The sequence below is a fragment of the Hoplias malabaricus genome, chromosome Y (assembly GCF_029633855.1).
Source record: "Hoplias malabaricus isolate fHopMal1 chromosome Y, fHopMal1.hap1, whole genome shotgun sequence".
Taxonomy (NCBI): Eukaryota; Metazoa; Chordata; class Actinopteri; order Characiformes; family Erythrinidae; genus Hoplias; species Hoplias malabaricus.
In genome coordinates, this window is record NC_089820.1 from 59,697,696 (window position 1) to 59,724,415 (window position 26,720).

The window sequence follows — 26,720 nt, forward strand, 5'->3', positions numbered from 1 at the left end:
TTTAGACTCTCTCATCTCCGCAGGGAAGAGGCAGAGGTGTCGACGCGGACGCTTTGAAGAAGCCTGGAGCTTGGAGACGGGTCCGATTCGCTTTAGTTTTATCTCTGGATTAACCACATTTACAGGAAAAAGACAAAGATCTGAACAGAGGAGCGACGTGAGGACAACAGTCAGTAAATGAGCCGAGGCCCTGAAGTCTCGCTTCAACCTCAGTGTGGAGTAAAGACGGAGACAGACGTCGAAGTGCTTCTCGGCAGGTTTTAAAGTGAATAACCGGCCCCTGCAGGTGACAGAGGGATGATTACAGAGCTTTAATGAGGAAATGCTTAGGGAATAAAACTCAGAAGTAGAGAGTCCAGACTTCAAGACGATATTGTGCTTCGACTATCGGCGGATGCTTAGCTCTGCACAGCAAAGACGCTCATTAATATGCAGTATATGTAGATTCAGAATGCGAATGAGTTCCTCCGTTTGGTGGCGGCTATGAGACAGCGTAGAGTTAATACACTTCATGCAAAACTAAAGAAAACAAAGATAAAAGTAGACTGTGCACACCCTGTGGTCTCTTCCCTTAAAGAAACGAAAGCAGGTGAAAGAGGAGAAACAAAACTAAACAAAAGCTCAGGCCTCGGCCGCACGATACATCAGTCCTGGAGGAGCATCGCGATATGGGCCTTAACAGCTCTGACATATCAGAGGACTACAGTATGTAAATGAGCATGAGCCTGCTAGCCAATCAGCATCACGCAGATTTCATGGGCACAGTTTTTAAAGGAGAACTCCAGCTGTTTTACAGTCAGAGCAGTGCACAGCGGAGGTGAAGGGAACCAGACGTCCTCCTTTAATCGTAAACAGTGGATAAACCCGCTCCTGGTGGAGACGGACGTGCAAATGTCCACAGTTTACCGCCGCCATCACCGCTCCGTACGGAGCTCCTCGGACGAGGGGGAGGTGGCAGTCTGACAAAGTGAAGAGGCCTGGTTCCGTTCCCCTCCGCTGAGTTACAGTCGGAGCATTCCCCGTCAGTTTACAGCTCAGTGAATGGACTAAGGGTCGAAGAGTGGAGCTCCCTGTTAAAGGACTGCGCCGACGTCTCGGTGCGGCTCCAGTACAACGTTCAGAGGGGTTTGGGGCCTGGGACACGACTCTAAAAGCACTCGCGTCACACGAGGATTAAACTTCTTTGGTTCCAGTTCCAATTTCTCTGCTTTTTCCTCTTTATCTTTTTCCCTGAAGCTGCTGTGTTCTCCTCTGACCACAGGGAGGCGCAGGTTCACGACAGAAAGAAAAAACAAAGAACCACGGGATCAAGTCCCGTCTTCGGCTGATTTCTGCAAAAACATTGAATAATTGGCTAGTTTTCTGAAGTCTGTCCTCGCAACAACTGCAAAATAACATTAGGTTTTTAGACATTTACAAGTGACTGGACACAGTACGAGAAAAAAGAGAACGTCAGGGAAATCAGAGACAGAGCGGCTCCGAGAAAACAGACGTTTCTCTAAAATCAGGAATGTTTTTACCCTGTGACTTTCAGGAGAGACTCGGGTTAAAGTTGGAGAAAAATTCATGTCGTTACAACCGTGTAAATATGAGAGAGAGAGAGAGAGGGGGGGGGGAGAGAGGGGGGAGAGAGAGAAAGGAAAGAGGGAGAGAGAGAGAGAGAGAGAGGGAGAGGGGGGAGAGGGGAGAGAGAGGGAGAGAGGGGAGAGAGAGAGAGAGAGAGAGAGGAAAGAGGGGAGAGAGAGAGAGGAAAGAGGGAGAGGGGAGAGAGAGAAAGGAAAGAGGGAGAGAGAGAGGGAGAGGGGGGAGAGGGGAGAGAGAGAGAGAGAGAGAGAGGAAAGAGGGGAGAGAGAGAGAGGAAAGAGGGAGAGGGGAGAGAGAGAGAGAGAGAGGAAAGAGGGAGAGGGGAGAGAGAGAGAGAGAGAGGGGAGGGAGAGAGAGAGAGAGGGGGGAGAGAGAGGAGAGAGAGAGAGGAAAGAGAGAATATATTAGTGGTTTGCGCCTTGTTTCTTATCTTTTATAAAACAGAGAGACTCTCGGCTGAACATAAACCCATCTACGCCAAAGGAGTTAGAAAAAAAAAAGCCAGATATATATTTATCATCATCAGGTCAGAGACGCTGCAGCCATAACACCACAGATCTGTAGAAAAACAGAAAATAAATATCAAAACAAACAAAATTCAGATGAGAAGCAAAACCCCGACCGAGAGGAAAGTGAAATTATTCGGTGTTTTACGCAGAAACTAAAGCAATTAAAAATGAAAAAATATAAACAACAAATAAATAAAAAAGAAAACAAAAAAGCTAAAGAAAAAGGCGAGAGAGAGACAGAGCAACAGAGAGAGAGAAACAGAGAGAGAGAGAGAGAGAGACTTCAGAGTGTTGCTGCTACAGTGCAGTTCCTCAGAGAGACACAGCGGCGGCGCCAGGCACTTGGGACTTTTCTGGATTGTTTTATTATTATTTTAATATAATTTCAGTTTTTAGGAAAAACGCCTCTCTGCTCTTTTTTTCTCCCGAACGCGAGCGCAGCCACGAAAACAAACAAAGAGCAGAAGAGAATCAGAGGAGAAGCACGGCTCTGCGCTCGGACGCCGTCTGAAAAGCGCTTCTTAAAACGAGTGACTTTTTTGTACAAAAGCGAGCAGCGGCTCGTAGCGGACTCTGTGTGTTTACAGAATCCAGACGGGTCTCCGCTCCGGGGCGGCCGGCCCGGTCCGGTTCTGTTTGTGTGTAACTCTGTGGAAACTGGACGTTAGTGTCATGACGAGGCGCTGTTAGAGCGAAGGCGATGAAAACCCAGGAGGAGACAGTAATAATGTTCAAGCTTCGAAGCCTTTGCTTTGATATAAATACAGTCCGTGATCATGGTTCTTTACACACTCCGCGCTGAACTCCACGGTGATGATATTAATATTAATCACGTTTATTCCTTTAGTTTTTAGTGGCGTCACCTGAAGCCGCTGCTCTCCGTTCTTTATTTAAAAGCAGAACAAAAACAGCAGCATTTCTCAAAAAAAAAAAAAAAAAAAAACTCTTTTGTTTTGTTTGTTTTAACCCTTTTGGCCCAAACAAAGTGAACTAAGAACAAAGACGGTTTGTGAATGAAGAAGAACAGTGTTTAAAGGCGTGGTTCCCTCGCCCCGGTCGCCCCCGGCGCTCACACCGCGGGCTCTGCTCCTGTTCAGTGGGGTTCCGTTGCGTAATGTTCTCTAATCTTGTTTGTGTCTCTCCAGAGTGCTTGTTGTTGTTTATTTTGTGGGCGGAGCTCACGCCGTGTTCTCCGGGGCGGATGTGCTGCTGTTGGCCTTGAGCGTAGCGTCCGGTTTCTGCGTCATTCGGTCCAGTTCCGCCTGGACGTCAGTCAAAGCCGGCTTCTGCCCTTGGAGAAGAAGCAGAGACAGAGCAGAGAGTAATCTCCTGTAGCGTCTGAGGCTCACACACAGAGACTAAAACCACCTGGAGCACAGGGGGCAGAGAACACAGCGCCGTGGACACACCCCTCTCCCTCGCAGCCGTCGGGAATCACGGTGCGGTTATTTACACGCCACGGATTTAAAGAGGTTTAAAAACAGAAATAGAAACTATTTAAAATCTAAATGAAAAGCTTAATTTCGCTTTCAAAACAAAAAAATTAAATAAAATCTAAAAACTTTAAATCACACTGCGGTTTCTAACGTTTCTAAAAGGTGCAGTCAGTCGTTTTCTCACCGCTGCACTGACACCTAGAGGCCTGGAGGTGTCAGAGACTGTATTTAACAGCACAGCCGCCCCCAGGTAGGGGCCCCACTCCGTGGAGCATTAACTCTTTCATTCAGGAAAAACAGAGCACTTTGATTTTCAAATGAAATGTGTTTGTGTCGTGTGTTTCACAGCTGATGATGTCACAGAACTGCAGTGAGGAGGAGTTTTAATTTGAAACGTAAAAGACCCAGGAGAGACACTCTCTCAGAGCTGAGGAAGAACCTTCAGAGGAACCAGGGCTCACACGGGGGACCTACCCTCCTCTGGTGAATCTACCTACACGTTACTGACAGAAGGACCCTCTACATCACACAGGACTCCTGAGAAACCCCTGAGGGGGCTGTAAACGCTGGCCCTGGTCAGGGACTCGAACTCTGGCGATGCCTGAGCTACACAGGGCTGGGGGGTCCTAAAGAGCACGGCTCTCACACGTCTCAAAAGAAGCCTGTCCCCGTCCTCCCTCTCAGCGCCGGAGACGATGTGTTGTTTAAACACTTTATAAGTCTTGTTCACAACTGAATCTGTGGAAAAATGACTGACTGCACCTTTAAAGCGAAGCTGTGTGTCTCAGTAATGGAACCGTGTCTGTCGGGGGGGGGGGGACAGAGACCAGAGGCTGCTCTGAGGGGTGCGTCTCACAGTGAAGATGTTCTGCTGAATTCGCTCCTGTTTTTCTTCTGAGGGAGCGGAGGTTCTGTAGAGGTCTTTATTGCTGTGATTGACAAAAACATGCAGAGCACATCGTCATAGAGATGGAGGAGGAGGAGGAGGAGGAGGAGGAGGAGGAGGAGGAAGCGGCTGCATGCATCTCCTCCCCTCGCCCACAGCTCAAGGCCAGGACAGCGGTGAGGTCACATTTCAGAACACAATGTCAATGAGGCGTTAAATGACGTTAAAATATTCAGGCTCCGCCCACTAACGCGGTCATCACTAGCTGCTGTTGTGAGGTAAAATATGAAATTAACACCTGCAACAGGCGATCATTCCGACTGAGGACAAATCGTCAAAACTAAGTCCGTTTGTGGCAGAGGGAGGAGTTTAAACTGTCCCTCGTTAATGATTAATGATTAATTCTGTCGTGTAAAGCTTGTCCAACCTAGCAACAGTAACTATGGGGGAACACATTTGTGGGCGGAGCTGAAGACAGCGATTCATGCATGTGATGAGGTAAATGTGCAGTGGTCTGAGACAGATATGAGGTGTTAAAGGGTTAAACCAGCGAAGGAGAGACATCACCGGCTGCTTCAGCGTCCCCTCGCTTCTCTCTCTCTCTCTCTCTCGGACTCTACAGGTAAACTCCACACAGGAGAGTTTATACACACACACACACTTTCTTTTCTGTCTGTCGTCTTTCTCTCCACTTCTCTCCATTCCCTCTGTCTGTCTCTCCCTTTCCTTCCTAACAGTCCCCGCCCCTCCCTCCCTCCCCCTGCCCCTCCCACCCTCTGTGAGGGGTTTGAAAGTTAAAGTCTCTCTCTGTATGAGAAGTGTAGACGAGTCCAGTCTCCAGTTTAACCCTGCGCAGTCCGGTGTGTCAGGGAGCTAGAGGTTAGTGAAGGTCATTTACCTGTTTTTTTGGCGGACCCCTGCACTGTGGCCCCCGCGGTCCCAGGGCTCCCCGGGGCCCCCGTCTTTTTACTCAGCAGACTGTTAAAGAAGTTCGCCAGCACTCCCTCGTTCGCAGCAGCTCCTGGAAAATGACAGAAACATTGATTGTCATTTTGAGATTTAACTGCGCCCACTGCCTTTAAATGAGCAGCACAGGCCCTCATCAGTTCATCTGCCAAAACATTAAAGCCATCTCCTTCATTCTGGACTCACTGTCCATTCTTCCAGCTCCACTCCACTCCATTCTCAGTGACGTGGTGGTGGTGTGTGTGTGTGTGTGTGTGTGTGTGTGTGTGTGTGTGTGTGAGAGAGAGAGCAGGTGTGATGTGGTGGTGGATGATTCTCAGCGCTGCAGTGACACTGACGTGGTGGTGGTGTGTTAGTGTGTGTTGTGCTGGTGTAGAGTGGATCAGACACAGCAGTGCTGCTGGAGTTTTTAAACCCTGTGTCCACTCTCTGTCCACTCTGTGAGACACTCCTCCCTCGTTGGTCCACCTTGTAGATGTAGAGTCAGAGACAGTAGCTCATCTGTCGCTGCACAGTGTGTGTCGCTCGTCCTCTAGTCCTTCATCAGTGACACAGGACGCTATCGGCTGGATGTTTTTGGTCGGTGGACTGTTCTCAGTGCAGCAGTGACACTGAGTGGTCCTGAGCACTGAAGAACAGGGGGTAATGAAGTATGCAGAACAACAGGTGGACTCCAGAGTGACCGAAGTGGACAGTGGACAATGAGTGGAGGAACGAGGAGGTGGTTGTAATACTATGGCTGATCAGTGTACAGTTAAATAATAAATATAAGCCGAAGGTCAGCGGGGGGAAGTTAAACTCTTCATGCTTTAACTAAAGCTGATTTAATATTAAAGCGCCCCCTGGGGGCTGGAATGTGGATCTCACTACTGCTGAGTTTAATGACGGAGAAAATGCTGAGGATGAAGAATAATGAAGGTCCAGAAAATGACCCCAGAGCTCCCTCGGGTGGCGCTGTTCACACAGAAATTAAAGGGGATCTAAAAATAGAATCTAAAATCTGCCCAGTTTCTCACTTTCAGATCAACACTGGCATCAGCCAAGAGTCACTTTATCTTTAAAAGCACTGCAGCGCCCCCGTGTGTCCAAAAGCTTGTAGACACCAGGTGATAAACCATTTAAACCACCTCCACAGAGAACCCTGGTTATTTCATCTCCATGAAAAGTGTAAAGGGACGACACAGAAGAGTGTATCGCCCCCAGCACTGAGCAGTGACTCAATGTCGTCAGTATTTTCAGGATCTAGACATCAACATCAGCACCGGATCTTACTAGAGATTAACAGACTGCTACCAAATCCTCACAGTAAATGTTCCCACGTCCAGATTAAAGCCTTCAAAGGGCAGTAAGACTCACTGCAGAGGAACACACTTCCAGTAAATATCCTTCGTTCCACGTGGTGTCCGTAACGTTCACACACAGCAGGACGGGACCTGGTGGAGGAACAGTTCAGGCTCAGGGCCGACCGACTGCACGTGGGAGAAGATTAAAGACTAGATTTAAATACGGAGAGAGAAACCGTTTCTTTCACCAGTGGAGGAAGAGAATCCCAGAGTTGAGGTGTGAATCTAGAAACCGCTGAGTCACCAAAGCCTTCCTGAACGGAGAGTAGCTCCTTAGGAGGAGACCTGAGGGCACGGGGGGGTTTATGGGGAAGAAGATCAGAGACATGAAGAGACGAGACTAAGAGCTTTAGGCTGAGATCAGAATACACTATAAACTCATGTGTGTCTTGGTCGGGAGACACATCTGAGACGGACCACTCCGGCTACAGGAAGAAGGAGAAGGAGAAGAAGTGATAGAGAACGGTTCCTGGGCGTTACGGAGAGGATGGTGTGGACTGTCTCCTACAAAAAGAACCTGAGGGAATGTGTTACACGTCCAGAGCGCTTCCTCAGTTCCGTTGTTCCACTGACAGCTGCAGCAGAGCCTCCCTCTCTCTCTCTCTTCTCCGTGTTTACAGATGTGCTCCGGTCATCGTCAGGTACACGTCAGACCGGGACTGATCCAAACAACTCCAAGGTGCTCCACTTTTCCTCGGGGAGTCGTGGGGAGTCACACGCCGCTCTTCTTTGATTATGTCGCGCTCCACGACCGCTCCTCGTCCCCGACGCTCAGATTCGGTTCAAACGCTGGGAAATGGTCGGATACGACACAATGCTGTAAAACTCCTCGTGTGGCCGATCCCGGCATTACAGGTAGTTCAAAGAAGACTGGACTGAACGCGGTATTTGAGCGGTTGCCAGTGGAGACGGTGGACACAGGTGTAGCGTGGGGTGTGAGCGGGTGTGTGTGTGTGTGTGTGAGGAGACGCGCCGCTGCGTGAGGACTACATCCACTTTATGACTCCAGTGTAAAACCAAAGAAGTGAAAATATTTTTCAGAAACACTCAAGGTCTCAACTGCTCGACCACATCTGGAAAAACGTCTGCACCCAACCACATCTGGAATAAAGGGGGACCAAAACTCACCTTTCATATTGGGGTCTGGTTTCTTGACGGCCGTCATGGGCGACACACTCGCCACATTCGTGGGTCCGGTTCGACCCGTGGGCCGAGGGGAACCAGACGCCGTCCTTGCTGGAGACTCCTACAAAAACACAAACACACATTTCAGACAAAGAAATAAGATGCACAGACACACAACGTACACAGGTGAAGTCCTTTGTTAAGTTTCTAGCCCCAGGTGGTACTCACTGTTCCTCTGGTGGGCGTGGCAGGCTGCTTGGCTAACAGAGACTGAGGACAGAGAAAAGGATTGAAAACCATTAAAGTTGATTATTTACACAAACACCAATGTGAAACAAACAGAAAAACAGGACTTTTAGGAATTTATCCCAGAAAAATATCATGAAAAATTGCAGTGTTAAACAGGGAGACGTCACAGACACTAAAGGGTTAATCACCTCCCATCGACCCGTTTGGACTCGGTTTAATTCAGTTCTGGACTAAAACCAGAGGATCATCTGAGGTTCATTATACTGTCACTGTCCAGTTAAAACCCTGTGACTCTGTGTGTGTGTGTGTGTGTAAATCTCATGATGAATGACCAATAGAAACTCTCCAAAATTATTTAATAAAAAACTAAGGAATAAAATCTTTTACACGGACTTCCACTGAGAGCTGAGAAGAGTTTATTCTTCTGTAAAGTCACTGATTTGAGAGATATGTGTTTTTCTTTGGACAGTGACGATATGATGAGAGAATTATATTGATTCTAAGGTGTGTGTGTGTGTGTGTGTGTGTGTGTGTGTGTGTAACGATGAGAACAGACCTGTTGCTTCATGAGGAAAACCTGCTCATCCTCAGCGTTTATCTCTTTGTCGTGCACCAACTGGAGAGAGAGAGAGAGAAAGAGAGAGAGAGAAAGAGAGAGAGAGAGAGAAAACAGAGAAATAAACCACAGAATTATAATCATCAATAAGATTGACATCATCACTTTTAATAAACCGTACACTGAACTAAAACCACAGAGAGATTTCACTGAACACACAACTCACACCACTCAGTTTCTTTTTTTTTTTGTTCTTCCCGCTTTTTCTGAATTTTTCTGGCAGTTATCATCATTCACTCACTGCCCCCCCCCCCTCCCCCCCACTCACAATCTGGAGGAGAACACACACACTGCCCAGATCTGTCACATCAGCCCCAACTCCCTGCTCAGGAGCCCTGTTATAACACGTTAACGCAGTGTAAATAACCAGCAGCTCCTCTGCTCACCTTCCGCACGGGGGGCTTCATGATGAAATCCTCAAAGGGGTCCTCGGGGCGAACCGTCGTAAAGTTTTCGTGCAGAATGGCGATCTTCTTCTCGTTGTCCCACCCCGCCGGACTGTGGACGAGTGAGGACACGGGGTCAGTGTGGGACAGGGGGCCTTTACCTAACTCTAACTGATGTGAGAACTCAGATATCTGACGTCACAGGTGCATCAGCCGATACACTGCTTTAAAGAGAACATCTCTGACAAATGTCACAATTATTTACATAACATTTAATCTGTTATTTTCAACTGTTCACTGTTAAATTAACATTTATTACACATTTATTTAGTGAAGTGTTCCACACTGAGACTGCTCCCTGCTTCAGAATTAAAACACAGAGCTCCTCAAAACAATACAAATATTAATAATAAATAAACAAACGACAACCTCCTGGCTTCGTCAATATCAATGTTCTTAATCCAACTTTAAAACTGAGAGAATGAACTGACGTCAGCGCCCTCTAGTGACCGTCAGTCAGTGACATGCTGTAAATACTCACAACTCCTCCCTGGCACTGGGGATGGCTGCTCCCCCCTGCTCTGGGTGTGTGTTCACAACCCCTAGTGCACTAGTGTGTGTGTGTGTGTGTGTGTGTGTGTGTGTGTGTGTGTGTGTGTCTGTGAGAGAGAGATGAATTGTAGCTGGTACTTGGTCTAAAACGTTTGAGAACCACGGCTCTAGAATACAACCGACACACCATTTAAGGTGGAACAGAGAGTTCTACTAAGAACACTAGGTCAAACGGAGAGAAGGCGGAGCAGTTCTTACATGAACACGGCGTCCTTCTCCACCACGAGGGCCGGCGTGGTGAACTGGAAGTCGTACAGTTTGTGCACCGTGTATTTGTAAAGAAGGTCCAGGTTCTTCTCCTCCTTCACAGAGGTGTAAACCAAGGCAGCTCCATCTGAGAGAAGAGGTTAAGGCACATACACACTCCAGCAGCACAGCAAAATAAAAGTCCTTTCAGAGGAAACGACGTCACATCTACAGCAGAGAAAACATTCTTCCCTTGAGCTCTCACTCAGATGCATCATTTAAGGTGGAAAGGAATATTTTATTAAAAAGCTTTGGCCATGAATTGTAACTGAAGCATCATTTAAGGTGGAAAGCAAATTCTACCAAGAAGCTAAAGCACTAATATCTGACTGATGCATGTTTAAGGTGGAACTGAAAACTATACTAAGGAGCGTACCACTAGACTGCAACTGATTTAAGGTGGAACAGAAAATTAGTTTTTGTGCCAGAATGTATTTTATGCACCGTGTTATTTCTATTTATTTATTTATAGTCTGCATTCTTCTGTGTTTTACTTGCACTCTGCTACAAAAACACTGCTTTCCTAACACAGGCATTCACTGATAAACCATTAAAGAGCCAGCGCTGAGACACTGAGGGATACACTGCAGGCAGAATCTCCTGATGTGGGACTGAATAAAGTCAAAATGCTCCTCTTTGTAGTCGTGATCTTTCTCCAGCACAGTCACCGCATCACACTGAAACACACCACACACACACACACACACACACACACACACACAGGGATAGTTTAGCTCAGGGACGTCAGCTGTTCTCTCATGACAAAAATAAGATTATGTAAAACAGAATAAAGTTTTATTTTCAGCTCCTGTTTCCTTCTTTAAACTTCCTCTTTAATCAAACTCCAAACGACAATCAGTTACAGCATCTTCTCCGGTGTGTTTTCTTCACATGGGTCCATTTTTCACGTGGTTTATTACCGACACGACACAGTTATCCCTCTCCTTTTATCCCTAAATCCTGCCTTTAAATGTATATATATATTTAAATCGTCTCTATTCTGATTGGTGGACTCGTACAGCTCCTCTTTCTAACAGCAGGGTGATGGGCGGAGCTAAACTGCTCTTTTATTTATTAGATTTTATCAGGATTATCAAGTGATACACACTCTACGGCAAACGCCTGTGGACACCCAGCGCAGGCGGAATTTTCTCGTTTGTGTTTGATGTCTGTATTTTTTCTGTTTGATGGAGACCTTTTCCCAAAAATGATTACAATATAAACTTTCCCCATTTTACGAAACGTCAACACTTTACAGTTAACACACACACGGTTTAACCCCAGTGTTTCACTTTATACAGAGCCCAGCATGAGAACATCACCCGTGTGTGTGTGTGTGTGTCTGAGAGCATGTGAGGGTCTGCAGCTCCATCACTGCGGGCGATACACACTTCATAAAGGAAGTCTTTCACCACACACTGGAGCAGATTCTCAAGAAACCTCAATAACCCTGGATCAGAGATGTTCAGCTTCCACTGATAAATCTGTGTTAAAAACATGCTGATAATTACATTACATTATTAAATATTATCTTTAATGGTTGTTTTTAACAAGAACCACCCAAATAAATGTGTTTGAGTGCTTCATAAACATTAATCACTGGGCGCAGGGCAGGATCACTCCCTGCAGGGGGCGCCAGTCCTTCACAGGGCGACACACACTCCTGTGTGGTGAATATTTCTGCGCTGGAACTCAGGGCGGTTGGTGCGCTGTTTATTTACACCACTCTATTCACACTGGGGAAGTGTTAGCACACACTAAGCACACAACAGGTTGCTCTCTGCCCACTCTGAGTGTGACAGACGTTTATATCTCGGCTGAAACTCATGCGGCAGCTCCGTCATTCCCTAACAATGCAGTCGGGGTGGAACTGCATAGCTGCGCTGATGGAGACGTCTGGTCACTGACACTCGACTGAGAAGCTGACGGAGCACTAGAACATTTACGTTTAGACACTAACATGTAACTTCTGCTTCATTTAAGGTGGACTGTGGTGTTTGAATTAAAAGCTTAGGCCCCAGAACATAACTACTGCACCACTTCAGGTGGAAGGGAACGTTTCAGTCTTGATCTGCCGTTTAATCCCCACCCTGGGAACGCTGGAAGATGGTTTTCATGGTGAGTTTAACTCTGTGGTGTAGAACCGAGCGGATGCAGTTGTACACACCTTTGTGCAAACGATAATAACAGGAATGCCGAGGTTGTGTGTGAGGACGTTGTCTCCGAGGGGCAGCAGGACGCTCTCCTCATCACCCCCCGGAGGAGGAACTCGTCTCTGAGGTGAGGAGGGTATCACGTCTTCTGGTTCTGAGTACTCCTGGAACGCCTTCACAACTGGAGAGAGAGAGAGAGAGAGAGAGAGAGAGAGAAAAAAAAACGAGAAAGACAGAGAGAGAGAAACAGGAGATAGAGAGAGAAACGAGAGACAGAGAGAGAAACATTACACTTTAGTTACTAAAGGAACTCCATAGTCATGTGGAAGTTTGACAAATGAGTTGTTGATTTTCCAAGTGAAGCACATCATCCACAGAGCGCTGTAACACCTCAGCGTCAGCGCACAGTGTTTACTTTAATGTGTTGGTTAAAGAAAGAAGAGGAGAGAAAAAGGAGGAGAAGGAAAGTAAAGAAGTGTGCTCCCTGTACAGGACGAGTGTGGAGAGGGTGTTTAGACGAAGCCTCTCTGATCTCCGGTGAGCTTCAGAAGAGCTGCACTGCTGATAAAAGAGCTTTAGAGAGATCTACCCATAATGCATTTTAAACAGATGAAACAAAACACAGCCAAGTGAAGAAGAGAGGAGGGACTTCCTGAGGAAGGAATGGAGCAAAGGAATGCAACTCCAGACTGAGACACAGAAAATCCACGGAAATAACCCCCCCCACAATCCAGAGACTGCAGGAGAAACTCACATCTGAAACCAGTTGCTGTTCTACCGTTAAAACACAGCAGAAACACGGTGAACTACGCTGTCCAAGTTACGCACAAGACCAGAGTTCATTCACGTGCATTTAACAGAGCCATAGTGAGGGGGCGCTGCTCTCTCTCGGGTTGAGCTGAGCTGAAACGTACAGCACCGAAAGCCCCACACTCAATCCACACTCACAGATATGAGGCTCACGCAGCCCGAGTGCATCCCCCACCCCCACCCCACGGTGTTACTGTATAAAGTGATAATCTTCCACGTGGGAGGGGCCCGGTTCAGAAACATGATTGTGGTTGGCTACTTTAGTTGAAAATTTTACTGATGCTGATAAGCAGAGCCCTTCCCTGTTTAGTGCCTAGAGGAATGCGTCTGAATCCCACCCCTCCCCCTGGTTTCTGAGTGTCCTCTCACCCCTTGGAGCTGAGTTACAGGGTGCAGTGGTTAAATCTCCCCCTACGACACGAGACGACCCTTCAAAACCCTGATACTTCATCAGAACACAAATAAAACAGAGCAGCGCTTCATTCCCAGGCGACTATCGCCGCTCTGTAGCAGCTCTGCACCAGTCTGCAGTGATATCAGAGGGGCTGCTGGACTTTAGTTACATTTAGAGCCTCATTCTCCTTCAGAAGAGTTCCACAATCAGAGATTACCCCCCTCTCCTCACTCTTCTGTGACATGGAGCTCAGCTCAGATTCTCTTTCTGCAGAGTTCTGTTCACACCACAGCTCCACCTTAAATGCTGCAGTAGACTTAGAAATAGAACGTAATTCCATTTAAGGTGGAACTGTGAGTTTACAGCTACCTCCCGAGACCTCAGCTGCTCCTCGTGCTGTTTTCTGCTCGTTCTGAAGTAAAGGCCATAATCCACTGAAACTACATTAAACTCAGAGAATACACTGGGGTCATAGAGTTTAAAGGAGGAAACACTGACACCTGTGGGTTTCTTTGGGCGCTGCGCAGCGTCTCGCCGGACCCCAGATGTACTGCACAACCACGACCCCATGGTGATTCACAAGATTTAACACAAAAATAACACGGACTTAAAATGAAATCCTCAGAGAACGAATTTAACTCGCATCGGAGCAGAAAATACACCCAGACCTTCTCCAGCCGCATAAAGACTCTCTTTCAGAGGAGATACGAGTCCAGAGGGCGAGAACACCCATAATAAATCTTTTATTTATTATAATCACAAGGGTCTGTTCTGGACTCCTCTCGAGTCCTTGTTTGTGTCAGATGTTCAGGACGTTCTGATTATTCACTGGTTATAGGTAGAAACAAGACTGGAAACATTACTATTAATGGCTTAATTGACACTGACGTGGTGGTGGTGTGTTAGTGTGTGTTGTGCTGGTGTAGAGTGGATCAGACACAGCAGTGCTGCTGGAGTTTTTAAACCCCTCAGTGTCTGGACTGAGAACAGTCCACCGACCAAAAACATCCAGCCGACAGCGTCCTGTGTCACTGATGAAGGACTAGATGACGAGCGACACACACACACACACTAACAGGAAGTTTAAGCTCAGGTCTGTCTCAGTGCTGTAACACTTTAAACTGCAGCTGTAAACACTTTCTATCGTCGACTTTGACCAACTTTCACAGCGTCCAAACACGGGCGTGTCTCTGTAACAGACACGTGTCCATTATCCACAGAACAGGACTAAAGCAAACACTTTAAACACAGTTTATAGCGCTTTAAATAAATAAATTAAACAACACTTCAAACACAGCAGCTTTAAATGCATCCAGCAGCAGAGAGCTCCTCACACAGCGTCTTCACAAACACACAGCTTCACTCACAAACAACATTCTGAACTGCTGACTGTCCAACGTGTAAGAGAGAGAGAGAGAGAGAGAGTGTGTGTTTATTCATAATCCCACAGATTGCTGGGAATCGGATGTCAGACTATGATGCAACCGGTCTGTAAGAGTCTGGATATGAGCCCAAACTCTCCTTCTTTCTTTCTTTCTTTCTTTCTTTCTTTCTCTCTCTCTCACTCACTCACTCACTCACTCACTCACTCACTCACTCACTCACTCACTCACTCACTCACTCACTCACTCACTCACTCACTCTCTCCCCCTCCTCTTCCTGACTTCTATCTGATGGAGTGATGAGGTCATCTTCTCCTGATGCTGGCCTTCTGTGGGACACTCAGCATTTCTGTTAAAGTAGGTATAACTCTGTCCCTAGCCGTGACCGTTGAAGGCCCCCACACTGCGCCACCCGCCCTGACCTCTCAGGTTACACCCCACCGAGCGTTCAGGTTCTCAGAACCCCGCGGGACCTTCCCGTGAACCAGGTTTCCAAACACCACAGCGGATAACAGCGACCGATACCCGAATTATATCAGCGCTCTGGACCAGGCTGAACGCTGCAGGTTTGAGAATAAAGAAACGGGTGCCATCACGGCTTATATCTGCAGTGTAACACTTCTACGGCCAATGTCTTTGTTACAGTAATAATTATGGTGTGTTAATCCTCGGGTACGAGAAGGGAATGAAGCAGTAACAGTAAAGGGTCCAAAATGTTTTCTAAAATAATAAAAGTCATCTCTCGCTGTGACAGCAGCACGTGGTAAAACAAGGAGTGTCCTACTTCCAGATTAGAGCCAAAAGTAGCCGACACTACAGCACCTCACTATAGCTTCCTCTTTCTCACACACACACACACACACACACACACAGTGTGAGAGCCATATTTAACAAACAACAGCCATTAACAGCGCCCACAAGACCACAGCTCAACAGCTCAGCACTCTGCCTCAGACAGTAAACTAAAAACACATGGTTCATCGTCACTAAACCCTCCCTTCTTCAGTGTGTTCACATTAAAGTGTTCATCTGGAGCCCACCAACACACACACTGTGAAACAAGACCCCCCCAGTCTGTTTTCTTTGTGATAAAAAAATTAAACAAATAAATAAAACGAGTCGTTCTGATTCTGCTCCGCTTCTGACGTCAAGTGCAGAGACTTTAGAATGGCCCCGCCCCCTCGTCTGAGTCTGTCCAATCACAGCGCTGGACCCGTGTTTATGTGAGAGCGTAAAGACGAGGTTAAACTCAGCAAAACAGACACAACGAGCGCGGAGAAATAAGAGCACTGAGTAAAAACGGAGAAGAAAGAGAAAAGAGTGAAAACGGCTAAAAACCAGAGCTTCTGCTCCTCGCTCCTCACTGCTGTGCGCTCGGGGTCGGGGTGAACAGCGAGCGGCTCATTATCATTTAAAGGAGCAGGTGCTGAAAGCGGGCGTTCTGAACAGGGGCTGTTTACACAGGGGGAGAACACTGCTGTGGGGCTCGTGGGGTTTGGACCAAAGGGGGTCACAGACGTTTCATTAAGAAACAGAACTGTGTTCCTCTGTGGAGACGAGGGGAATGGGACATGTCTCTCCGAGTGTCCTCTGTAAGCTGCTGAATTTTGGGAACTTCACTCACACAAAGATCAGTACTTCCCCTTTTTTTAGACAGAGGCTAAACCTGTCATCATTTGAGAGAAGAACTGAAACATGCCCCAATCAAGCAGTAATTCCCCAACTTTCACACAATGTGGAGTAGACGGAGTGAGACAAGTTTTGATCTGAGATTTATTTTTGTCTCCCAGAGACACACGAGAGACGCAACGATTCAGGACATTCTGGACTAAATCTACTGGGAGTCTGTACTTGAACTAAGTTTGTTAAATCCAATCAGACGCCTCCTGACTCTACAGCTGACAGTAGGGGGAGCTAGTGTGCAATGTCCAAACAGCAGCGTCCCCCACCGTCTCCCTCCGTCCAAACAGCAGCGTCCCCCACCGTCTCCCTCCGTCCAAACAGCAGCGTCCCCCACCGTCTCCCTCCGTCCAAACAGCAGCGTCCCCCACTGTCTCCCTCCGTCCAAACAGCAGCGTCCCCCACCGTCTCACATTGTCTCCTTCATCAACATGAAGGTGGTTGCCTTCCACTTCAGGTGTGTGTGTGTGTGTGCATGAACAAAAATATAAAAGCTCACTCACTCCTCTGCTCCATCTCCCTCAGATCCTCAGGGGGGACCCTGAGTTTGTCCACGTGTTCCCGCAGGACACTCGTCCACTTCTGCAGAGACTCCATCATCGTCCAGGGCCGGGACATGTCCAACACAAACATGGCCAGGCTGTCCCACAGCGTCTCCGCCGACACGGCGAACTTCAGCAGGCCTTTGTGGTAGAGATCTCCGTCCAGGATCCACACGTTACATCGCGTCAGATCTGAAACCGTTTCAAATAACTTCATAATAAGAGTCCTCCGGCAAGACCCCTACCACTCCAACATAAACATTACACTCAAAGAAGAACAGAACAGTTACAGTTCATCAGCTCAGAGGAGAACACTAATCACTGAACCCACCATCTCGGTCCTCGTCGTGGATGCTCAGGTACAGATACTCCAGGCCTCTCCCTTTTTTATTGTGTTCTGCTCCTTGGAGCTTTGACATAAGAGTGGTCTTCCCCGATCCATCCTCCCCTGAAAACACACACACACACACACACACACTTAAATATCCAGTACCGTAGTTGCTCCCGAGGACAGTGTGTTCACTGCTCTATATTAGTATTTTAATTTGAATAAATCCATGAACTAATCCCTCTTCATCCCTCAGTGATAGGACTGTTCGGACTGACTGTGTGTCCGTGCTGGAACACTCCTTATAACCTCAGTGTGAATGGGCGGGGCTCAACTGCAGCAGAGTGAATAAGCAGGTTTATGATTATATGATTTGTGACATCACAAATTATTGAATGCACAAAAAAAAGCTTAAAACCCATTGGCTCCTAAATGAAATCATGTGACGAAGCGGCCGCCTGCTTTTCACGGCTCTGACCCTGTCAGCGCTTGCTGTCGACACATTTCTCAAACGCTTTCGTTCTAAAATGATTCTGTTGTATTTAAGCACCACTGAGGACCAGGAGCGTAACACACAGACTCTCATCTCCCTCGAGGTGTTTATAACCACAGAGGGACCAGCTCCGGTCCGAACCGCGCCGCTCTGTCTGTTACCTCTCTGTACATTTCTCTGAAACACAACCCCCCACAAATTCAGCCCCATTTTACAGAAGAGTTTATATTTTTTCTAAAACTCAGGTTTGAAAATAGAATTCAACAAACAGTGGCTCTGTGGCTCCCTCACAGCTCTGTTTACAACCTGCAGCAAACACACAGCACAACACCAGCCTTTAAAAGAGACACAGTCCGTCTCACTCTCACTGTCTCACACCACACACACACTCTCTCTCTCAAACACACACACACACTCTCTTTCTCTATCATTCACACACCACACACACACTCTCTCTCACACACACACTCTCTCTCACACACACACTCTCTCTCACACACACACTCTCTCTCACACACACACTCTCTCTCACACACACACTCTCTCTCACACACACACTCTCTCTCTCACACACACTCTCTCTCTCACACCACACTCTCTCTCTCACACCACACTCACACCACACACACACACTCTCACTGACTCACACAAACACTCTCACATGCTCTCACTCTCTCAAACACTCTCACACACACACATTCTCTATAAAACACTGTCTCACACACCCACACACACACACTCATTCTGGCGCAGTGTTACGGTATAAGTGAGGCCTAAGAGGGTGTGTTACACTTCAATAGACATAATTACTGTGGCAGTTTTAAAATAACACTCACCGAACACCAAGATATTTTTCCCCGATGGCAATTTGGAGCTGGAACGAGTGGAAACTTCACTGAGGATTGAAGACCTGCGATCGGAGACAAAGAGACGCAGGATCACACTCAGATCAACAGCTGTCCTCCCGAGACTCACCTGAGGCTCTCGGCCTGAATAAAGATTAACCGTCACTTTAAACGGACACACTGGTGTGTGTTGTGTTTCTGTTTCTACTCTGCGCTGCTGTTAATCTGTTTTCTTTATTCACTGCACAGAAGGAGTCTGAGGGTGTTTCACTGCACTCTACCACACTGTCCTGCTGTAAACTGAAGAAGAAAAATTAATAATTCATTCTGAACCCAGACGTGGGCCGTTAAAGTGACCCTCGGTGTCTCTGCAGAGCTGGGGCTCACTCAGAACGATCAAACACTGAATCACGAAGGATGGACACGAAGGACACTGGAGACAGAGGTCAGTTTAACAGCAGATAGAAACAGACCACACCACTGTACTGTAACTTTAATCAGTGCCAAGCAACAGACGCGCACCTGTACTATAGTCTAAAATAACAATAACAATAATAATAATAAATAACCTACTCCCTGTTTAACAAACTAGAGATCAGACACAGCTCTAATACAGCTCACACACACACACACACACACACACACACACACCTACAGACACCTGACATAACACACGCCTGACCCCGCCCCCCACCTCAGGTGTCATTAAATAAACTTTAATATCACAGTAAACACAGAATTACTTATTTACCATTCAAACACCAACAAACACCAGAGTCTTCAAACACCACAGCGAGTAAAATATTCACCAAGAAAAACTAATAAATATAAACACAAACACAGCACAACTGCATCATGGAGCACAGCCACAGAGGCCACAGTACATTAACACAACACGTGGTTTATTTACCCGTAAAAACAGTCAAATAAAACAACAACAACAACAACACAAACACCTCACACCTCCTCACACTCCGTCATTTCAAACATCAGCCATTTCCACAATCACAGAGGAAACGGACTCCGCTACAAACAAAAAAGACGAATAGTAAACACACAAAGCTGGGTGGCGTTCACAAATAAAGACTGTCTTCTACCTGGAGAAGAGTAAACAACACACACAACACTAAAAATAATCAAATTAAAATGACCCTTAAAATAGACAGCTACCGAACAAACACCGACAGAAACAGCTCTAACCCTCGGCTTCTCGAGTCAAAATATCACCAAAACTAAACCAATACTAAAAATGAAAACACGCTCATAAGTTTATAAACAAGCAAACAACGGGAGACAAAAGAAAAAGACAGCAGTTACACTTCGCGGTTAAAGCCAGTCCTCCTCCACCTCACAACTCTGACAGAAACCGCCTCAGCTCCAACTCTCCGCTCCACCTTAAAAGGTGCAGCAGCTGCAGTAGACAGCAGGGGCGTTTAAGGTGGACCGCGGAGTTCTGGAGAAGTTGCCGGGCGAGAGAAGTTGAAGTTCAGGCCGGGGTTTATGAGTTTTAAAGGCAGGTTTAGGAGGGTAGGTGCGGTGTATGCACACAACAGAAGAGGATAAGAGTAAATAAAGACGAGTAAAAATGAATTAAAGTGAGTAGGAGTGTTTTCGAAAGAGCTGTGTGTGTTTTTTGTGAATGGCCCGCAGTGACACAGCACAGCCCCGCAGTAAAGCCGGCCCCGGGCGCCCGGGAGCGCGGGTGAGAGGGTGTTCGTCCCCGGGTGATGTGAATAAAGCGGCTGGTTTACCACAGGTTGTGTCCCTCGTCCTCCTCGGTGCCGTTCTCCATCTCCTCTCTCTGGACTCTCTGCTCCGCTCCCGCCGCCATCATCTCTGTCTCCCTCAGCCGCCTTCCCGCCCGCTTTCCGCAGGCCACGCCCATCCCGGCATCCCATTGGCTGCCGAGCGGCTCTATTTAAATATGATGTAAATTATTGTGTTTCTCTGTGTACGCCCATTTTCCCGGTTCTGAGACCCATTAGAGTTGTGTTCTGATTAAAAATAGTTCAATATAAAAATGTTAATTTGTAATCAGTATCTCGTGGTTCTGGCTCGGATTATGACACACCGCAGTGAGATACTGATTACTAATGAACATTTTTATATTTAATTATTTAGAATCAGAACACAACTCTAATGAGTCTCAGAGACTGTTTTGATGTTTATTTATTAAAACTGGCATTAAACACACAATCAAACCACTGTGGGCTGAAGTCTCGTGGTGAGAGGAGCATGGGTCAGTTCCGTGATCAAAGCTAGAAGCAGGATGTTCATTGGGTGTTGAGTCGTGGAAAAGTCAAAGGTGAAAAGATGTTTAGAAAAAGAAGTCCCTCTTCGTCTAAATCTCTGACTTGAGCTACATTTGAACCAAATTAAGGTTCAATCACAGCCCAAACCCGACAGGATTCGGCCCAAATCCATACAATGCCTGGTGTTTATTGGGAAATGGAATCTTTATTTGGGAAAATGCTCCTAATATTTGTTTTAATCATTTTTGAAAAACATTCTTATTATCACTTTAATACATTACAAATATTTCTTATTCTGTATAAATACAGTTAAAAAAAACAACATATTTTAAGGTTTAAAGGTTTTCTTTTTGTGCCCTGAACTAATTCCTAATAATAAATTTATATAAATTAAATCATTGTTATGAAGGTACCAACGAAGCAGATATTTTTCTATAAGAAACTGATTTAATATTTTGTCTTTTTTTTTGTATTTGAGCTAAATATTATAAACAAATGATTTTCATAAAGGTATTTGCACTTTTATTCAAATTAGATTAATCTAATATTTTGTATTTTATTAAAATTAGATTTTAAGGAGAAATGCAGCATTCTTTATGAACAAACGGAACTAAACCCAGTTTTCAACTCTAAATTAATTATTAATTTATTCAGTGGTATTATAATGAGCCGGGCGGCGCTGTCAAATCAGAGAGCGGTTGGAGGCGGGGCTCCCGAAAACGGGCGCGATAAGAAGTGTGGCACTGGGTGGAGGCTCCGCCTGAAGGACCCCGCGCCGCAAACTTCACACTCCAGCCGCGCATCGGGGTCTTTCAGGCCGAAAAAACCCGCCAGCGCCGCGGAGCTTTGGGGTGTCCCTTTAATCTGAGTTCATTTATTAAATAAATTCAATAAAACAGTGACGGAAACGCCTCGGCTCTGTTTCTTTTCTTTACGTTTGTGTTCTGATCAGGCAGCTCGGGGGACAGCCCCATCCGCGTTGGCCTGAATGATGTCATCTTTACTTCTGTATTTTTTTTTAAACAAATACAAAAATAGAAGTACATTTTTAACAGAAAACGTTTACAATATTAATTATGTTAAACCTCTAAAGACTTTTATTATTTAATTCGACAATTTGTTTTTAAATAATCACGTAAATAAAGACATTTTAATTAAACTCCATTTAGGTAGATTTTACAGAACTGTTTTAGAGAAAGCTGACCCTGGATCAGTTAAATCTGATACACTGGGGGTAATTATTATTATTAATTAATGACTCAGGGCAGAGGGGTATCCTCAGTTAAGGGAGAATTCTCTGCTTTTTACATTTTTAACATTCATTCATTGTCTGTGACCCTTATCCAGTTCAGGGCCTGGAGTCTACCCAGAATCACTGGGCACAAGGCGGGAACACACCCTGGAGGGGGCGCCTGTCCGTAGGTGTGAGTGAATGTGTGAGTGTGTGTCGCCCTGCGAGGACTGGCGCCACCTTCAGGGTGTGTTCCCGCCTTGTGCCCAGTGATTCTGGGTAGACTCCAGACCCACCGCCGCCCTGAACTGGAGAAGGGTCACAGACAATTAATGAATAAATGAATGAAATGAAAGTGAGAAAATAAATAAATAAATGAATCACTAGATTTAAAGAAGTCAAATCTTAACCGTGACAAAGACTTTATTAATAAAAACAAACAGTTTCATTAACTGAATAAAGTTAGTGTTTATTTAACAGCGATGACACACATTAATCAACAACTGAATAATGTAATTGTTAAATATATTATTTTAATGGGTGCATTTCTTACGTTCTGGTCATTTTTAATTAAATGATATTTAATAAACGTGTCCAGTTCAGTGGCCCTCGTCAGACTGAGACGGTATTGATCTTCTGTTTCAGTGTGAACACATTAATCTGACACCGCTGTGTGTTTTTAACCTTATTCTGACTCTGGGCCAGTTTTAAACAGGTTTAAAATCTCAGGGTCAATAAAGAACCAGCTGCTGCTTCAGCGAAGGGGAGGACGAAGAGGAGGATGAAGAAGAAATGAAGAGTGTGAATGGAGGGTAATTAGAGCTGAGATCATTGACGGACACTGGGCTACACCTGCTCCTCTTCTGGAGTGTGTGTGTGTGTGTGTGAGGGGTGGGGGTAGTGTGGATACCCCCTGAGGTCACAGCATATGGTGGATTCTCTGAGATTTCAGATGGACGTTCGGATGCCAGCCGTCAAAGATCAGGCCCAAAAAATAAGACACAAAAAGAATTAAAATACATTTACATTAAAATAAAGCTCATGGTTTTATTTTCATCAGCTCTGTGTCCCTCAGAATTAAACACACTGTGCTTTTAATGTTGTTTTTTGTAAATATATGTAAATGTGTAAATGAGGCACAGGTGGCGCTCCTTAAAAAATCTGATTTCAGACGGCCACAAATTCTTGGACATGAAGTGTATATTGTATAGAAAAATAATCCTAAGCCTGTACTTTCAGATATCGGCCGCTAGAGGTCAGTGTCTTTGTGATGAACGTTGTCCCATGTGTGTCGCTCATTTTATTTCTTCTTTCTGTTTTATTTCCTTTATTTCAGAGGAACTGTGTTCATCACGCAGTGTTCATCAAACACAACACACTTCACACACATCAAAATTTTATACCTTCAGCTAACAGATTAGCGATATGGCTAATGTTAGCGTTAGAGTAATGAAAGTCTGAGGATCAAATGTAAACAGTAAAATAAATAATGAAAGATAATGAAGATAGGCCAATGACAGCGAAAGATTGTGAATATTTAACAAAGCTAACAAACAGAAGTTCAGCAGTGAGGAACAGGGGGGAATGGGGGGTAACAAAGTATGCAGAGCAACAGATGGACTACTGATGGAGTGTAGAAGCGAGGAGGTAGTTTTAATGTTGTGGGTGCCAGTATACGTTGCTGTTAGGTAGTGCTAGTATTTGTTAAGATCAGCGATGCAGGGGTGTGCTAGTAGTTAGCCACATATGCTAAACCCACATGTGAGATTAGCGCTATGCTAACACCAAGGGTTCAGATATGGACGGAAATAAGAGAAATATTTAACAAATAAAAACACCACTGTCTTCATTTCCCCAAACTCACAGACACAAAACACCAGGAATGTGTTTAGGCACAAAGCAGCTTCACACACTCACACACACACACACACACACACACACAGGGGATTGTATCTGTGAATTCTGGAGACATTAACAACACACTAAAAAAATGATGACTCTACAAGGGTTTTTTGTTAAAACCCTGAACACTAGAAGAACCTTTTGCATGCGTTCTTCAGAGTGAGGGAGAATGTGCTGTAGATGGTTCTCTACAGGACCTTTAAGAGAAGGGTTTCTCTACGGCACCAAAACAGTTCCTCTGCTGTAACAAGCTTGACATCATAAGGACAGAGGAACCATTTTTGGTGCCGTACAGAACCTGTCTCTAAAAGGTCCTGTAGAGAACCATCTACAGCACATCCTCCCTCGCTCTGAAGAACACTTTAATGATGCAAAAATGTTCTTCAAGTGTTCAGGGTTCTATATAGAACCGTTTACTTTGCTAAAGGTCCCCTGCAGAACCATCCTTTTGTGGAGACATGCTATTAATGTTTCCATATGCACTACTAGCTAACAATCCAATACTTAATAATGTAATTATTACATTGTGGGGACCATCTGGTTGTTTCCACAAAGAAGGCAAGTCCCCACACTGTAAGGTTGTAAACAGGTATTGGTCCCCACAATGTAATATGTTCCTGGTATCACCCACCCACACACACACACACACACACTAGCACATGGCCTTCCACGCTTTACCTGCTCTTACACCGAAAGATATCCGTAACAGCTGTGAACAGAGGGTTAAAGACGTGTTTAAAGAGTCTGTGGAGGAGGAGTGAAGTTAGGAGCCACATCTGTGGATTTTCCCCTGAAATAAAAGCATGAGCATTGCTTCCGTGTGATGAAAGCTCCTCGTGTCCAGGTCAGACGCAGGGAATATCACATTTATTTTTATATAAAGAGATTTCTAAAGAAACACGGCTGATGTTTAAAGTAAAACCTGCTGTTGTTCATCTGACAATTGTGGGGACATTACATAGACTTCCATTCATTTGATGTACTATTAACGCTTTCATAAGTACATAGTTTCACATTCAAATGTAATCATTACTTTCTGGGGACCTGCTGATTGACCTTGCAAGGAAGTCAAGTCAAAAAGTGAGTTTGTAAACAGGGTTTTGTCCCCACAGTGTGATATATTCCTGCTACCACACACACTCCACACACCCATTAACACACACACAAGAGAATTACACCCCACTGCCATGTGTCACACTCTTAAGGTGGAAAGCAATATTAAGGACGACCCCTGTCCGGGAATGTGTGGAATTAAACACGGCTAACATTCCCGGCCAAAAGTTTGTAGACGCTTCTTTATCCCGTTGGAACTGAACTGAAACCTGGAGTTCCCGGGCCCTTACTGAAGAACCCTTGGGGAACCTTGTTCTTCAGGCCGATGGAGAATATTTTGAATGTGGTTCTCTGCAGCACCTTTCTTTACAAATGGTTCTATACAGCACCCAAAAGGGTTCTCCTAATGTTACGATGATCAGTTTATTACGGTAATGGAACCATTTTGGTGCCGTGTAGAACCATATTCACAGTGAAGACTGGTCTATACACGTAGAACTTATGGTTCTAAACACAGCCGCTGCCTTTACTAAAGAACCCTGAGGAACCTTTCTACAGTACACTGAGAGATAGAAACTGTTGCGTGTTCAGAGAGAGAGAGAGAGAAAGAGAGAGAGAGAGAGAGAAAGAAAGAAAGAAAGAAAAAGAGAGAAATAAAAAAAATAAAAAAGAGAGAGAGAGAGAGAGAAAGAAAGAAAGAAAGAGAGAGAGAGAGAGAGAAAGAAAGAAAGAAAGAAAGAAAGAAAGAGAAAGAGAGAAATAAAAGAGAGAGAGAGAGAGAGAAAGAAAGAAAGAAAGAAAGAGAGAGAAAGGAAAAGAGATAGAGAGAGAGAGAAAGAAAGAAAGAAAGAAAGAAAGAGAAAGGAAAAGAGATAGAGAGAGAGAGAGAAAGAAAGAAAGAAAGAAAGAGAGAGAAAGGAAAAGAGATAGAGAGAGAGAGAGAAAGAAAGAAAGAAAGAGAGAGAAAGGAAAAGAGAGAGAGAGAGAGAGAGAAAGAAAGAAAGAAAGAGAGAGAAAGGAAAAGAGATAGAGAGAGAGAGAGAAAGAAAGAAAGAAAGAAAGAGAGAGAAAGGAAAAGAGATAGAGAGAGAGAGAGAAAGAAAGAAAGAAAGAAAGAAAGAAAGAGAGAGAGAGAGAGAGAGAGAGAAAGGAAAAGAGAGAGAGAGAGAGAAAGAAAGAAAGGAAAAGAGATAGAGAGAGAGAAAGAAAGAAAGAAAGAAAGAAAGAAAGAAAGAGAGAGAAAGGAAAAGAGATAGAGAGAGAGAGAAAGAAAGAAAGAAAGAAAGAAAGAAAGAGAGAGAGAGAGAGAGAGAGAGAAAGGAAAAGAGAGAGAGAGAGAGAAAGAAAGAAAGGAAAAGAGAGAGAGAGAGAGAGAGAGAGAGAGAGAGAGCACACTGAATGTAATCAGGAGAAGTATGTGGCCTTGGAGGGGGGAGGGGGGAGGGGGAGGGCCAGGGGGGAGGGTAACAGAGGCAACGGGTGTGTGTGTGTGTGTGTGTGTGTGGAGGGGGTGTTGGGGTGTTAGTGGGTGGGTGTGGTTTAGGGCAAAAGGGGTAGTGAGAGGAGGGGAGGGGGCAGACGAGCCACATGGCCACTGCTCTTAACGAGAGAGAGGGGGGGGAAGGGGGAGTGTACAGAGAGAGAGAGAGAGAGAGAGAGAGAGAGAGAGAGAGAGAAGGGAAAGCAAGCGACCGAGC

At 45.5% G+C, this 26,720-nt stretch overlaps 1 protein-coding gene across 2 annotated transcripts; it reads right to left on the reverse strand.

Annotated features, from left to right (window-relative positions):
* Positions 1-1,927: 1,927 nt before the first annotated feature.
* On the reverse strand, positions 1,928-20,438 carry LOC136678671 (cytoplasmic dynein 1 light intermediate chain 2-like). Of its 2 annotated transcripts, none has more exons than XM_066656759.1 (13): positions 20,337-20,438; positions 18,577-18,650; positions 17,251-17,367; positions 16,881-17,111; positions 12,126-12,292; positions 10,542-10,635; positions 9,911-10,046; positions 9,101-9,212; positions 8,655-8,714; positions 8,078-8,119; positions 7,853-7,970; positions 5,314-5,436; positions 1,928-3,379 (listed from the first exon to the last, which is right to left on the reverse strand). In XM_066656759.1, the coding sequence occupies exons 1-13, from the start codon at positions 20,417-20,419 to the stop codon at positions 3,363-3,365; spliced, it is 1,374 nt and encodes a 457-aa protein (XP_066512856.1). In that variant the 5' UTR covers positions 20,420-20,438; the 3' UTR covers positions 1,928-3,362. The 2 variants fall into 2 exon arrangements, with proteins under 2 accessions (XP_066512856.1, XP_066512855.1); XM_066656758.1 differs by having other exon boundaries at positions 1,928-3,384.
* Positions 20,439-26,720: the final 6,282 nt, after the last annotated feature.